Source organism: Lineus longissimus, chromosome 9, assembly GCF_910592395.1.
Source record: "Lineus longissimus chromosome 9, tnLinLong1.2, whole genome shotgun sequence".
Classification (NCBI taxonomy): Eukaryota; Metazoa; Nemertea; class Pilidiophora; order Heteronemertea; family Lineidae; genus Lineus; species Lineus longissimus.
Genome location: NC_088316.1, coordinates 10,731,022 through 10,747,549, shown reverse-complemented (window position 1 = coordinate 10,747,549; position 16,528 = coordinate 10,731,022). Strand labels below are relative to the sequence as shown.

The following is a 16,528-nucleotide window of genomic DNA, read 5'->3' as shown; positions in this document are numbered from 1 at the left end:
CCATCAATAGGAGCATAAAACTCTGCCCCATTGTGCATTTAGAGGTTAAACTGCAAGCAAATTACGCAAAAACTTATTGTCGCCCCTTACAGAGATAAAGGCAAATGAGCACAGATGTGTCCTCACGTTTTCCTTTAAAAATAAGATTTTGAAAAGCTTTAGCAACCTTACTAGACAAAATATTGTAAAATAATTGCAATGTTAGGATAGGGAATGTAAAATAAAGCATTTTTTCCAAAAAATTGAATTTTGCACTCATTGACCTTTGACCTTGATTAGTGACCTAATTACGCATTTTTGGGCTTGGCAAACAACAGATTCATATTCAGCATGAAAAACTACCCCATAAAAATTGGTTTGCTTGTTTTTACTCAAAAATGCCTCAATCATTCTATAAAGGCACATTTTCAGATTTATTGACTAGTCTAACTGACTAGGTCCAGGCTGAGGTTCCATTTCATCATCTGTTTCCATGTCACCACCATCTTCGTTATTTTCCCAAGAATCATTATAAGAAATAGGCATTGGCAACTCGTCTGTAGAAATTGATTCAAGAATTTTCCCCTTGAAAGCACTGAGTGAGCCATTTTCCACAGCCAACAGTACTCGAGCAACTTTAGCCCTTTCTATCAAGTTGCTCTGCAACCTGTAATGATCAACATGAATGTTGATATTGTGACCCATATGGTCAGCCAGCATTTTTAGTTCTGCGTTGTTCATATCCAGTATTTGTGAAGTAGTGGCAAGATACTTTCGAAGTTTTGATGTACGTATTCTTGTTGGGTATTTCAGACTTGGACACTTATCTGTAACGAGTCGCATAGTTTCACAGCCGTCAAGTGGGGAATCAGTTTTCTGATGACGAGCAAAGACATATTGACTAACAAACTTTCTTTTTCTCAATAGAAAATCGATTTGATCAGCCATTTCAAGGGTTAAGAGCACACATACTTTCCTCACTTGCCGGGTGCTTTTTCCACGAACTTCTATCACACTCATCCTCTTTGCAAGGGTTTTCTCAGCAAATGTTAAAGATTCCAAAATTTCTTCATTATCAACATCATCTTTCCTCTCATTGAAATGCGTGACCTTCAATTCCTCAACCTCCGACACTCTACGTTTGTTGAACTGAACACATCCTAAGCGTCCTCCATTATCTCGCTGAAAGTATTGGGAGGAAAACCTGAATATCAACCTGATACTCAGGGGCGAGAAAATAAAAGACCGCAAAGGGGGGGTGGGGTGGGCAAAAGGATCCACTGATCCCCACAGCCCAAAGTTCCAAAAGACAACGTAAGCTAATAAAATTGGGGCCGAGGCGACCAACATGGCACCCAACGGCCATACGCTCAATCCCCGTAGAATACGGGGCAAAAGCTTCTGCCCAGAGATCCTAGAAAGCGAAATACGAAGTGGTCTCTCCTTGGCCCGGGAGCTCAATTTATACTACGCTCGACAATAGAAGACGCTTATGGTGTGAACACATCCTAAGCGTCCTCCATTATCTCGCTGAAAGTATTGGGAGGAAAACCTGAATATCAACCTGATATGGATTCCCGAAAACATTCCATATCACCATTCCAGCTTTTTCCCCCAATACCCCAACACCCCATCACCCATCACCCCACAACACCCAAAACCATGAACAGCAAATGGATGTCCACAGGCAAAGCTCATGGTATCATGGGATGGCAGGAACGACAACTTACATAGACTGAAGAAGAAACTTTTATAATATCCGCTTTAATTACAGAAAATATAAACCTTCAACCCATTTGACAAGAGTTTATCAATTACAAACGCTACCTTAAAAGTGATACAATTATGGACACACTCGACAGAAATGGATTATCAGAACCAAGACCAATACATTAACAAAACGACACCTAGATTGCATGATTCAAAGTGTTAAATGTTGCATAGCGTTGGTAATCAGATTCAATCTTTCCCGACAAAGCTGGTGACGAAGCTAACCTCTGAGCCAACTGCGCCGGCTCTTTCAAAGAATCCTCACGACTGTAATAACTGCATGAAGATTCTTTGAACCAACCAACATGCCTCATAGTCTGGGAATTGGAGTCAGCCGCCCCGGACAACTTCAACGTTATGGCACAACCCGACCTGAGACTATGAGGTGTCTCCCCCTCGTAGATATTGAGCGTCGTCAAATACTCCAACAAGCGGGAATACATCACTGCATATGAGACACATTGATCTAATACCTTACCCGAGTCACTTACTAGCCTAAAGAGGTAACCTAGCGAAAGATCTACCCCAGCGCTTTTGGCCCAAGCTGAGTAGCGCTCCAGTGCGCTTACGGGGCATAGAGCCGCGTTATCACATCTCTTGATAACAAAGGTGTTACACCTCCCATCTCCTCTTATGACTTTCGTATATGTATGCGAAACAGCCATGCCAGTGTTATCAGCAAAATATCTAACCGATTGACTAGGAGCGCCCGATAAATCGGAAACCCTGTCACCCGCAAAAAATTGTAACTTAAAGAACGCCTGGTCTCGAAACAAAACGAAACGCTGACGCAAAGTGATATCTGGCCTAGACAACTGGTTATCTATGTAAGAAGAGATTTTCTCCAATTTAGAGAGAAATAACGGCTTGGCCTGTTTTGGAACTATCTGGGCCTTAGCCTGCTCTTCCGAAATTTTCTTCAAGTACAGCTTTATGACATTTGATTTTGCGGGATTTCCGGTTTCCGATTTCGTACACCATTCCTTCCCCCTGCCTTCTTCCTCAAATATTTTTGATAATCTTTGAACAATGGTTATAAGAGTACCATGGGCTAATCTTGTCGGGCAAAGACATGTTGATAACGATTTGTCTCCCAAAAACAGACACTTTACATCATGAACTTTTGTTTTGCCATCCACATCCCTCCAAACCAAATACCGCCTTAGATGTTGAGGAGTACAAGACTGAATATTGACATGAAAAGGCAACAATGAGAAAAAATGCTCCAAACTAAGCTGCTCACTTGTTTTCCTTTTAACCATTTCGGAGTTCAAGTGTCGCTCATCCAAGATATCCAAACGATTGTTTATGCCCTGCAAATCGATGCCCGACAAAAGACGCCGCCGACTCGCCATCTGAAAAATTAATTACCCTTTTTAAAAGAAAGCCTATAGGCAATTAAAGGGTATTTTAAACCATCACCATCAAGCTTATATCCCAGCTTTGAAGGAATCTTAATAACTCTTTTTTGACCTTTTTGACCCAAGCATATCTTAGAGATAGAGTATGCACGGAGGATTGGCAAAGCAATGGAAGCCTCCGGCGTTAACAAAACAATCATAGTCAAAGCAGACACTGTTTGCTGAGCTAAGAACGACAAAAGAGATAATACAAGATTATCTGGTGGAAAAACGTACGGGTTGCCCTCCTTTGCCACATTCTGAGCAAAAACATTGATGCCAGATGAAAATGGCGAAGGTGAAGGAGTAAAATGTCGCAGAGACAACCGATTATTATCCAACATGGCGTTGGAATCCAGCGCCATGAGATCAACAGAGTGCGGGCCAAATGCCTTTTGGACAATGGTCCAAACCTCGTCTGCGAGCGTAATGTCATCGGAACTTAGTGATCTAGATGGAGCATCTGCAGGGTTGAGCTTAGATGGCACATAGAAAAGCCTCAAATCTATACTATTTTGAAAGACGAATTGAAATATGAGCTTCAACAAATCATTCAAAGGAGAAGATTTTGAACCTTGGTTTTTCCATGCAAAGATGAGCGGCTTATTATCCGTCAAGATATCCACTCTTTTGCCAACCAAATCAGGCTGCATGGATTGCAACGATTTTAACAAAGCATCAGCTTCTTTTAAAATTATTGGCCGCTTATCATCCTTGTCCTAGAAATCAGAAAAGCTCAAACCCGCATGCTCACCCCCTGTGACCACCGCCCCGTATTTGAAAAGCGATGCATCTGTTGCGAGAACAATCTGCTTATGTGACTCCCGACGCCACTTCAAACAACCACCCCACGAATCTAAAAATCTCCAATGTTCTATTTCAGCGCGTAACTTGCCAGAAACTTGAACATCCCTACTATTTTTTAGGCCCATTGATATTGCCGCATTTACTTCTCTAGTGTAGAGAGCAGCTGCTGGAACTGCCAACAACATTGACACACATTTGCCTGAAAATCTTTGCAACGTTTTGATATTGATCTGCTGGCACGACAGGATATAATCACGCAAAGCCCCAAAGCTAACTTTCTTATAGTCCGGGAGAATATAAGCTAATCTAGCTGAATCAACCATAAACCCCAAATATTTGAGATACGTCCCAAAGTCGAGCTTACACTTGTGAATTGCAAATGTGTAACCCAATCTCGTTAATAGCTGCAACAAAGCATAAGCAATTACCTCTATTGGAAGATGCTTTACGCTAGAAGTAGAGAACACTGCCTCTACGGCTAATCTATCATCGATATACTGAGCATTGCGAATGCCAAATGTGCGCAAATACGTTGTTGCAACCATCCCAACCATTTGATAGATATAAGCGGAAGACTTCCACCCGAACGGCAAAGATCTACAGCGGAAAACCCAACCCCCAAACTGTACGCCAAAGTAAGATGAACTGGAAGGGGACAGGAGAACATGATCATACCCGGATTTCTCATCCGTTGAGACCATTCTCGCATTTTCATCAACTAGCCTATAAACATGTTTAAGCGTTTCCAATTGAAACGGAGAATCCTTAATCCATAAATTTAAGTATCGGTTGTCTATGCAAAGCCGTGGTTTTGTAGGCTCGACAGTAAGCGGCATGATGATGGATGGTAATTGACACTCGCCCACCCGACCAACTAATTCCATTGCCCCCGTTTTAACACGCTGCTGAAGCTCCGAGGCTATAAACTCCCCAAACTGCTGACAACTGTTGGAATTCGGGTAGTATCGAGAAGGCGGGGTATCCGAGTCAAACGATTCACCTTTAAAGTTGCCCTTAAATGGCCTGAAAAAATCATCCACATTAACACCGTCTGTTAGCCATGATAATACTTGGCTAGAAACAGGACAAGTATCAGAAACATGGCCAATGACTTCCCGCCATTGATCTAAATTTTGATGAACTTGACCTGCTACAAAATGATCAGGGTTTCGTAGTGGCAGCTCGTTCAAATCAAAACATACACCGTCATTTATAACGCTTTCAAAATCCGGGCATTGGTGGGTGGAAAGCCGAGGTTCACGCCCATCCAGAGTTGTCCACTGCGGCGACAGATGCTTGGATGCTACTGCTCTCTGCGGATCAAACGGAATCTGGAATTCCCAATCCTGGATTTCGTAACCCAAAATGTCCATACCCTAAAACAAAGAGAGCAGTAGCTTTAAAAGTCGCAGCAGACAAATCCGACGGACGCGAAGCCCGGCCCCCCACCCACGTGAAGATGTAAATCTCCACTAGAGCAGAATGCTCCGGGAGGGGACCTACTTCGTTTTTGCCATCTTCAATGCCTCTTTCATTTTATCGCAATCACGATAAAAATGATCTGGTGAGTTACAAAAATAACATTGATAATTATTTGGAGGAGAGGAATCCGTTCCCCTACCCCTGCCTCGCCGGGCACCTCTTGACGCCCCACCCCTATAGGAATCAAAGAGCGGATTCATCATCTGCTGCAAAGATGCAACCGCAGCAACCTGGCTATACAAATCCGTTAAAGGTGACCTATGTTGAATGGACGGGCTTGGGTTTGGGCTCTCTTCAGGTTTCACGGTTTCAATCGGCTTCGGTTCGACTACCTTTTTTAGCGACTTACTAATGGCCTTGGTGATAAGCTCACCCGTACCACCACCCAACACCGTCAAGATAACATTAGCCATGTCCACCTTTCCTTGGTAACGCCTTGCCTGACGATATAAATCGTCGAACAACTCCATGTCCTTATGCGAAACAGAAGTAGCAGCCGCCGCTAAATCCTCCAGGTACAGCAACATCAACGACTCATTGGGCTCTTCATGTAATGCCAAGGACCTCACCTTCGCCTTTGCCTTCTGCACTGGATCAGCTACGGTCGCCTGGCACGCTATCCTCTGCACCTTCCTCGGTGGCTCACTTACATCATCCGAAACACCCGGTGGAGTGATGGGCGGGTCCTGAAATAGCAAAACCATTGTTATAACACAAGCACCGAAACATAACATTCTACCCATCCGAAATCATACCACCCAGAGCACACCAGCCGCATCTTATACCACATGCTCACATAACCATTTCCAGAGACCATGAACATAGCCGACAGATAATCACCCACTTTAACCGCACAACCGATAGGACTGAAGCTATTGACTTACCCTAAGGGGCTGCCCTACTGGCTGGCCGATTTCGTTCGCTAGCACAATTGCATGGTGCAATAAAGCCACTCCAGCTCCACTTTGTTTGCCGAGGGCGGCAAGGACGTCTCCGATGTTTTCTCCGGTGAGTTTCTTGAAGGCTGTGGCGATACCATCGGAATCCAGATTCTCCAAAGGTTGATCCTTGTCCATCCTAGCCAACTCTCTGGGCTCATCAGGGCTACCATTGAACCGTGCGAACAGCGGCAGCAAACTTTTCCCCACCAGGGAATGCTTTTTCTTTAGGGTAGTCGGCTGAACCATCTGCAACACAAGAAATAATACATTACAAAACAAACCCCTGATATTTGAGCACTCAACAACCGCACTCTGCTATACTGGAGCCTCATATGGCTTGACACAAACTTTGACACGTTTATACCCCACGCGCCGATAGAGCATCCACGAACTATACTTCCATACATGGCACCCCCATGGGCAACAACTATGCAAGCCACACTGCACCCCCACGGGCCTGCCGATACCTACGGAACTACAATTTGAGCTTTACACAGCGTACCCCAACAGGCCCGTTGATACCAACGGACCAACAACTCAAGCTTACACATTGCACCCCTACGGGCTTGCTGGTACCCACGGACCAACAATTTAAGCTTTACACATTGCACCCCTACGGGCTTGTTGATACCCACGGACCAACAATTTAAGCTTTACACATTGCACCCCTACGGGCTTGTTGATACCCACGGACCAACAATTTAAGCAGAGACAAACAGAACATATAAAACATAGACATAAACGAGAAATACGGGAAAAGACGAACACCAAATCCAAGAGAAGCAAGATCCGTAAGCACAGAAGCATAGTAGAGGCCAGAGCACGTAGGCCACAAAGCGGAGACTACACAGTAGGCGTAGCCGAAATACGGACAAAGGAAATCGAGAGCACAAAAGCGGCAGAAATTCTACTTACACCGAAGAATACCAAAGGAATAAAGCCCGGTCCGAGTGCGACGAAAGCGAAATACGAAGTGGTCTCTCCTTGGCCCGGGAGCTCAATTTATACTACGCTCGACAATAGAAGACGCTTATGGTGAACAATATACGAACCATTAGTAACTGAGCGTACCACTGAATGTCACTCGAGGTTCGTTCATCTTTCCTCATAAGCTCTGATAGTTGCTCGTTTATCCAATTCTTGAGGCCTACCAGGTCTGTAGTAACTGGGTTAATTGAAGGTTTATTGATCTTGCGCAGTCTCTGGCGCCTGCATGCTATGCAGGCCACCATGTTGTTCCAATGCGCTCTATATAAACGTTCGAATCTCTCTGCCTCATTTTCCATATCTTTTGACAAGATATCATCTTCAGTTTGAATTGAAATGCTGATTTTCAGCAAATTACATTGTTTGATGTAGTGGCCAAGAACAATAGCCAATTGTGGGGAATCAGAGTCTTGTGCAAGCATCTTGACTCTGGTACCAAATTCAAAATGGTTGTAAAAGCAAAGAAAGTGAGTTAATGGCATCCATTCACTACCGTTTACTTCATTTACTTTCTTCAGAAAGCGAGCCACGGTTCTGAGTTTCTGCCTAACATTCGTTAAATCTTTTCTTCTTTGTTCATCTTTTGTCCCAAGCCGACCCAAAAGTGAACTTGCAAACTCACGGATGAGCACATCTTTCATACAGATACCAGCTATGCCTGGATTCAGGTTGGTCTCCTTCATTCCAGTTGTAAGTGCATCGACCTCAGCTTCCTCCTCACAAGATGGCTTTCGTATAAATGGGGCAAGCATTGTTCTGGCATCTCTTACATAATTTGAGGAGGGTTGTTGTTCTACAGGCTTCAGCTGACAAGTTTTCATATGGACCCAGAGTGAATCTAGTAAGTAGAAACCTAAGCAATATTCACATGGTAGAAAGTCAACAGCCTTCCGTCTACATTTCTCATCAGGTCTTCTTGCAACAACGAGTTCTCCCTCCCCCCTTTCAATCACTTTACAATTATGAACGTAGTTTCCCTTGTTTTGTAATTTCGTTAGTAGTTTTTTTCTAAGGAAGGATCCTTTCTCATGACAGTTTGCCTCCTGCACTTCTCGTTCGTTTGAATGCACAGCCAGATAGTGAACAGATATGTTTGAGCTGAATGACCTACTACAATACAAACAGTAGTCATTCTTTCTATAATCTCTTTTCTTGCCATCTTTTTTGCATGTTGGAATTATTACGTTCGCTAGCTGTCGCTGTAAACTGGCAGTAAACATACTATCGTCCTCATCCCCTGGATCACCTTGCTCATCCTCATTGCCCGTCTCAACTGTATTTACACTGGAACTTCTCTTGTTGCAGACACTGCTCATAACTTTCTTGCCGGCTTTCTTTCTGCTCCTTTTACCATCATCCCGTTCAACTGACTTAATTGGCCTAACACTAGAACCTATCTGTTTACAAACTATGGTCTTATTTTCAGCTTCTGTCTCAGTTTCCGAGTCCGATTTTTCTAGTTCATCTTTTGATACAGAGAAATCCGGATCTTTATCAGAGTCATCAGCACATTCACTTATTCTGCAGTTGTATGAACTATCGTTGGTATCATCTTCACTTCCAGCTTCCATATCAGATTCAGAACCTCTTCTCTTGTCATCATCCCCGTCAACTGTCTCAATTGGCTTAAGAGTGGAACCTCTCTGCTCACAAACTATGGTCTCATCTTCTCTCTCGCCTCCAACTTCCATTTCAGTTTCCGATTTCGATTATTTTAGTTCAGTTTCCGATTTCGTTACTTTTAGTTCAGTTTCTGAAACAATGAACTCTGGAACTTCATCAGAATTAGGAGCACAGTCTTTGGTGGTATCTTCAATACCAGCTCCCATTTCAGTTTCAGAGTTGGATTTTTCTAGTTCACTTTTCGGAACAATTGGCTTAACAATGGGAACTCTTTGCTCACAAACTATAGTCTCATCTTCTCTCTCACCTCCAACTTCCATTTCAGTTTTGGAGTTCGATTCTTTTAGTTCAGTTTCTGAAACAATGAACTCTGGAACTTCATCAGAAACAGTAGCACATTCTTTGGTGGTATCTTCACTCCCAGCTCCCATTTCAGTTTCAGAGTTGGATTTTTCTAGTTCACTTTTCGGAATAATTGGCTTAACAATGGAACCTCTCTGCTCACAAACTATGGTCTCATCTTCTCTCTCACCTCCAACTTTCATTCCAGTTTCGGATTTCGCATCTTTTAGTTCAGTTTTTGAAACAATGATATCCTGAACTTCATCAGAATCAGGAGCACAGTCTTTGGTGGTATCTTCACTCCCAGCTCCCACTTCAGTTTCAGAGTTGGATTTTTCTAGTTCACTTTTCGGAACAATAAAAAAATCAGGACCTTTATCAGAGTATTGCAATTCACTAGAATCAATATCAGTGTCAGGAAACATAGCAGAGGATTTTAGCAGCATTTCCCGCTTTTTCTCTATAAACCTACATGAATACTCATTGTTATTTAGGTCCAAAATAACATCTGTAGCACAAGGGTCACCACCACTGGACACTTTGTCATGCATAGAAGGTTCAGCCTGAGTAACATTCACACTTCCATGACAACTTTGATGAGAATTGTCTAAAACAATTGAGGGGGTGGGTAGAACCACATCATCGTTTTTAATGACACCAGCAGACAATTCATCACACAAGGAAGAATCTGAATGAAGTACTTTCAAGCCTGACTCAATCCGAGTGGAACTAGCAGAAATACTACAAGTACTGTCATCATCACCACGACATCGAAGTGTGTCCCCATCGTCATCTGTAGAACAACGACCAGGTGTACTTGAAAGCAGTGGCTCCCCAACACTGACATCTCCTTCATCTGAAATAGACCAAGGGTGAAAGTGGAAATTAATGTTTACTAGAACTACCCGCACTCCACGCGACAGTTGGGTAAGTGAGGGGTTTAGTGATGTGACAGTCCCCAGGAATTATCATGCTGTGCAGTTTGGATGTTGGGTGTCACTTACAGTAGGTAGGCTACCTCCGGAAACCACTGGCGGTCAATTTACGCTATTTGACCCTCTTGAAAAGTAGGTCAAATCAAAAACCCGGATATCATGTGATGTAGTCTCATGATTACTGTCCACAATAAAAATATCATGATTCTAGCTAGCATAATTCATGAGATATAGCCAAAAGTAGTTTTTCACATGAAGCGCCCCCTGGAGCCAAGCGTAGTTCAAAAATTGTGAAAACTGCCAAAAGGCACAATGGCACCATAAGACCTTCAAGCCACTTAAGCTCAGCTTCAATAGATATGGAAATATGGTCCGGAAACCACTGGCGGTCAATTTACGCTATTTGACCCCTGTGACCTTGAAAAGTAGGTCAAATCAAAAACCTGGGTATCATGTGATGTAGTCTCATGAGTACAGTCCTCAGTAAAAATATCATGATTCTAGCTAGCATAATTCATGAGATATAGTCAAAAGTAGTTTTTCACATGAAGCGCCCCCTGGGGCCAAGCGTAGTTCCAAAATCACCAAATGATCTACCGTCAACATTGGAAAGCACTGATCAGTACTTCAACCAAATTTCATGCCAGTTGAACGTCAAATAACTTCGGAGTTAGCACCACAAAAATCGCCAACTGAGAGCGAGAAATAATATATAAGATAGACATCCTAATGGAATGTGATGTAAGGGAGCGTAGCAAAAATATGTACGTCAAAAAGAAACTAAATTGTTTAGTTTCTCTCCAGACACCCTCCCCCCCTCTGAGAAACTAAATTTTGGGTGAATTTTGAAGTTCATATTCACACATAATTAACACAGGGAGTAAGGCAAGCAATCACTGTTTAGACCCATCCCCATCATGACTAGGAGTCAGTAGACTTTTAGATCCATGCCCATCAAGACTAGGCAGTCAGCAGTTGATTTTTTTGATGTGTCCAAAAAAGTTTCAGAGAAACGAAATGACCCTTTGACCCCCTCCCCCCAAACAAAAAAATTTCGTTTTTTATTGACGTGTTTCATTTTTGCTACAGTCCCTAAATTAGGTTAGGAGCCATGCATCAGCACTGATGGGAGAGGCAGCTGTAGGGTCTCAATAGGGCAGTGCTATTAAGCTTGCAGCACACTGGATGCCAACTCTGGCGTCCAGTGGAGTTTGACTGAACGCCACTGGACGTCTTTGGATGTCAGAGTTGGCAGCAAGAGGATCCCGTTGAGCGCACACTTGGAGGTCCGTGGCATCTTCTGCCGCCACTTTTACCCTTCCTTTAAAAAAAATCCTTGTCTTTGAAGGCTGCCATTTTGAAATCGTGTGACCCCAAAACGTCGGCTGACTGGCTAACAGCTCGGCCGCCAGCTCTGGAATTCCAAATTGGTAGCAGACTTGCTGATTTCAGTGGAGTCCAGAATCCATGGAGTTCATCGTCAACTCTGGCGTTCAGGCACTGGCAGCGAAAAAATTTCCCATGGATGCCAGAGTTGGTGTCCAGTGTGCTGCAAGCTTAATGATGTTATTAAAGTTACCATCCATCTGTGGCAACAACGTCTGACACAATGTAACCAACAACGGCAACACAAAATGTAGCTATAATCCCACTGAATGAACGAGCACAGAATTTAAGGAGGTGTTGTTTTGAAGTAATAACATATTCCATCGCAGAAGAAATAATTAAACGAGTTCGTGTTAAGTGAGTGAAACTCCACTCAATCATATAACAGGAAATTAGTCTAGTAGTGAGTTTCCGCACTGCTCACGAACTACGATTACGATTACGAATTCTTCGTATAAGTGCATGCACCCCCCCTCCCCCTGCTGGAGCAAAGGATCCGCTCAGGAGATGCAAAAATACATTTTTATTGAGTTTTGAAACACCATGATTCTATCCACGTGGGCCTTTGTATTATTGAGTGACTTTATACGGTCTTCCATTACTGGGAGTGCCGACCTGTCAGAGTTCGACCTCACCTTCGTGGGGCTCTGCGCCTTTGGCGCTCACATTTTGCAACTAAGTCGCTTCGGAAATGGGCGAACGAACCCCCCCTGCGACATCACGCTACGCCCCTGGCATGTAATCTACTCAATTACAAAGAAATCGTAAGTGTAATCGTTGTTCGTGAGCAGTGCGGAAACTCACTATTATTGAGTGACTCAGTCCGCATTAGTGTAATTACATACCTAAAAGATAAATACAAGATGCAAACAAGAGCAATGCAAAGTATGGCATATGCCCCCACCAGAGTGTTGTCTGTGGGCATGATGACTGTGATTGTCTTCTCATGTAATTACTGACTGGAGGAAAATTTGAAAACTCCCCAAAAGGGCGAGAAGCCAAACTGACAATGGCTGGCCATACTGAATATCTGATCACGCCAATTTTCAAAAGGAACCTTCCCTTAATGACTTCCAACACACAGGAAAAAACTTGGCTTCATGAGATGAAACATTTTCTTTAAAATGGAGGGAAACAGAAGGCCGTTGTTACAGCCAATTTTCTAATGACGTGCAACACACAGAAAAACAAGATGGCTACCCTGGCCTCCATCTCGGATAGTTGATGACACCCATTATTAAAAGAATACCGTGCTAAGTCGCACGTGATACCCCTCGGCCCAAGGCAGAGTTGAGGTGGGTGAAAAGTTGATGAGTGTTACGTTGAAATGTCTGTGGCCTTGAAATTGTGGCGAAACCAGAAACTTATTAAGTGGACACATGATATTCACTTGAATTACAACTTGAATTTCATGGAATTCCCTCAAGTTTTATAAGAGTGATTGCACTTTGTGAATTGGATTTGGGCAATTTTTAAATAATTGAACTGCTCCCACTGAAATGCATAATATGAGAAGAAAATCTTGAAGCAGTCTGAAGCGAGAGCGTTTACATTGTAGGTGAAGGGACTTTTGAAGTCTGACTTGTGTGACATTGAAAATGAGGTGAAACTGAAAACCCTAGTGATATATTATACATCCTTATCAGCTCCACATACCATGGGGAGTCCATGAAACTCTGTCAAGTAGTATAGGAGTTATTGCAAATTTTTTTCATTTTAAGGTAACGCCCTATAACGCTTAAGCGTGTATGAGATCTGGGTGATTTTCCAAAGCGAACTGCTCCCACTGACATGCATAATATGAGAAGAAAATCTTGAAGCAGTCTGAAGTGAGAGCGTTTACATCGTTGGTGAAGGGACTTAAACTTTGACCTCTGTGACCTTGAGAATGAAGAGAATGGAGGAAGTTGTGTGAGATATGATCCTCAGTAGATGCACTTACCACGTGAAATTCATGAAACACAGTCAAGTTGTATAGGAGTTATTGCAATTTGTGTGTTTTCAGCTGACACCCCCTAGGTCTTAAATCATAAATCAGATCAGGGCGACTTTCAAAAGCGAACTGCTCCCACTGATGTGCAATACACTTACAAGATAAGATATGAAAAGAAAATCTTGAAGCTGTCGCAAGTTAGAGCATTTATGTCGTTGGTGAAGGGACTTTTGAACTTTTACCTCTGTGACCTTGAAAACGATGTCAATTTGAAAACCTGTGTGACGTATGATACATCCTCAGCAGATAGACATACCATGTGAATGTCATCAAATTCTGTCGTGTTTTATAGGAACTATTGCAATTCTTGCAATTTCATGTAACACCCCCTAGGGCTTAAACCATGGGTTGGATTGGGGCAATTTTCAATAGCAATCTGCTCCCACTGATATGCCATACACTTACAGCATATGAAAAGAAAATCGTGAAGCAGTCTCAAGTCAGAGCGTTTACGTCGTTGGTCAAGGGACTTTTGAACTTTGACCTCTGTGACCTCGAAAGTGAGGTCAAACTAAAGACCTGTGTGATATATGATACATCCTTAGCAGATACACATATCATGTGAATTTTATCAAATTCAGTCAAGTTGAATAGGAGTTACTGCCAATATTGTGTTTTCAGCTAAGGGATCACGTCCAAAGTCCGCACGCGATATTCGCCGGCGAAATTCACCCTACAGTATTTCGCCTGCGAAATCTGTCCGAAAATCGACCGGCGAATGTGAGGCGATAATATGAAATCTCCGGAATGTCAGATGCGAAATTCGCCCACAATCGCGCCAAATCTTCGATTTCGCCCCAAAAATCGCTCCAGGCGATAATGGAGCGATTTTATGAAATTGGTGGCTCTTGCATGCTTGTCCGATATTCGGAACGATTTTGCAACGACTTTCGTCTTGTTTTATTGGCGGAAAAGTGCAGTCACGTAAACAAATCGGGTCATAATAAACAGCGTCCACCAGGTTTAAACACATACATACATTAAAGCCATCAAAGTAAAATATAATGGTCATAAACGAAATAAGCATGAAATTTTCAGGAAATGTATTTTTTATGGTGTACGTATTACATTTTGGCCAAAAAATTTTATTTGATGACTTTATACCCAACTTTAAACCTGGTGAACGCTGGTGGGCGCTGGTGGACGCTGTTTAGGATAACCAGATACTACAACGATTTTGATTGGTTGGCTGAGACTCGGAAACATAAGCCTAACTATGATTAGCTGGATGATTCGGTACATTCCGCCACAATCCTTCGGAATACATACCATAATACTAAGAACCTCAAACCTCTGTGCCAAATTTGTGTAGCTCCTCGTGGATAGATGTGATGTATATGATTACTGCAGTCAGGTTGACCGGGAATTCCAGTTTGTGTTTTTGTTCGGCCTGCTATCAGCTGATGTCGGAATACGCATACTACAACACATGTAGGCCTCTAATATTCGCTTCGTTCCGATGGTTGGTGAGAACGAATAAGGCGCGATTATTATTTTCGCCTGCGATTTTTATTCAGTCTGAATTTTCGCCTGATCATAATAGAATCGCCGAAGCAGGGAGTGATTTGGAGGCGAATGAGTGTGGCGATATTCGACCAGGCGAATTTTCGCCCCGATTCGCGCAGCGAATATTCGCGTGCGGACTTTAGACGTGATCCCTAGCGCCCCCTAGGGGTTAAACGGTGAATCGGATTGGGATGATTTTAAATAGCGACCTGCTCCAACTGATAAGCTTATACCGCGTAAGAAAAGAAAATCTTGCACCTGAAGCAGTCTCAATTTAGAACGTTTAGGTCGTTAGTCAAGGGACTTTTGAACTTTGACCTCTGTGACCTTGAAAATGAGGTCAAACCAAAAACCCGTGTGATATATGATACATCCTTAGGAGATGCACATCCCTCGTGAATTTTATCAAATTCGGTCAAGTTGTATAGGAATTATTGCCAATTATGTGTTTTCAGCTAATGCCCCCTGGGGGTGAAACGGTGAATCGGATTGGGACGATTTTCAATAGCGACCTGCTCCTACTGATAAGCTTTACATATGTCGCATATGAAAAGAAAATCTTGAAGCAGTCTCAAGTTAGAGCGTTTACGTCGTCTCGATGGACGGACAGACAGACCCTCAGACAGACGGACAGACAGACAGACGGCGAAGAGGACGACAATAAAAAACCTTTGTCTAACCATTGGCAATTCTCACAGTGAAATCATTGCATTCCATGAAAGCGTTCTCCTTCAAATGCCCGGAAATGGATTTCAAGATGGCTGCCTGGCGACCATGTTTGACCTTCGAGTCAAGGGTCCTCCTCCAGAAAAAAAATCATCTCGAGAAGCCGTAGAAATGATTTCCCAGCATCAAGAACTCATTTATTACGTTACGCTGTAGTAGAATCAATACAACAGATAGGCCATATCTACATTGAACATGGTGGATGATTTTTTCCCAACTTACTTTGGTACTTATCTCTAGGATTTATTTTGGGTACGAAATTTTACCCATTTTACCCTGTGGTGAAAACCCTGAGCCCCCCCCCCCCTTCCCCTTAATGAACTCAATGGAATATACCCAAATATATCCCCTAAAGCACACTCGGGAAGCAATCGTTACGTGTTTATTGTTCGTTATTGCGAGATGATTGGACCACAAGGTCATCATCATCGTGTCCGTAATTTGGAGTAGAGAGGTGTTCTCTCAATAGAGGTTTTAGTTATTGGAAATCAGGACTGAATAGACTTGTCCGTAATGTAGAAGTGTCCGCAAGGGGAGGTTCTACTGTCCTTGCATTTTGGCCAGATATGGGGCAAATCTGCATATCAGAGTTGAGAGGTTAAAAATTCTTGCGAGGCATATACACTGCCCCCGTTTTTTCCCTAGATCTCA

General features: G+C 42.9%; 2 protein-coding genes across 2 annotated transcripts; both read right to left on the bottom strand.

Annotated features, from left to right (window-relative positions):
• Positions 1-420: 420 nt before the first annotated feature.
• LOC135494034 (uncharacterized) lies at positions 421-7,337 on the bottom strand. The gene is made up of 7 exons (XM_064781785.1): positions 7,295-7,337; positions 6,323-6,625; positions 6,008-6,124; positions 5,159-5,332; positions 3,009-3,104; positions 965-1,161; positions 421-646 (listed from the first exon to the last, which is right to left on the bottom strand). The coding sequence occupies exons 2-7, from the start codon at positions 6,623-6,625 to the stop codon at positions 421-423; spliced, it is 1,113 nt and encodes a 370-aa protein (XP_064637855.1). The 5' UTR covers positions 7,295-7,337.
• A 49-nt stretch (positions 7,338-7,386) lies between these two features.
• On the bottom strand, positions 7,387-9,057 carry LOC135494033 (uncharacterized). Its single transcript, XM_064781784.1, has one exon. It carries the CDS (start codon positions 9,055-9,057, stop codon positions 7,387-7,389), a length of 1,671 nt encoding a protein of 556 aa, XP_064637854.1.
• Positions 9,058-16,528: the final 7,471 nt, after the last annotated feature.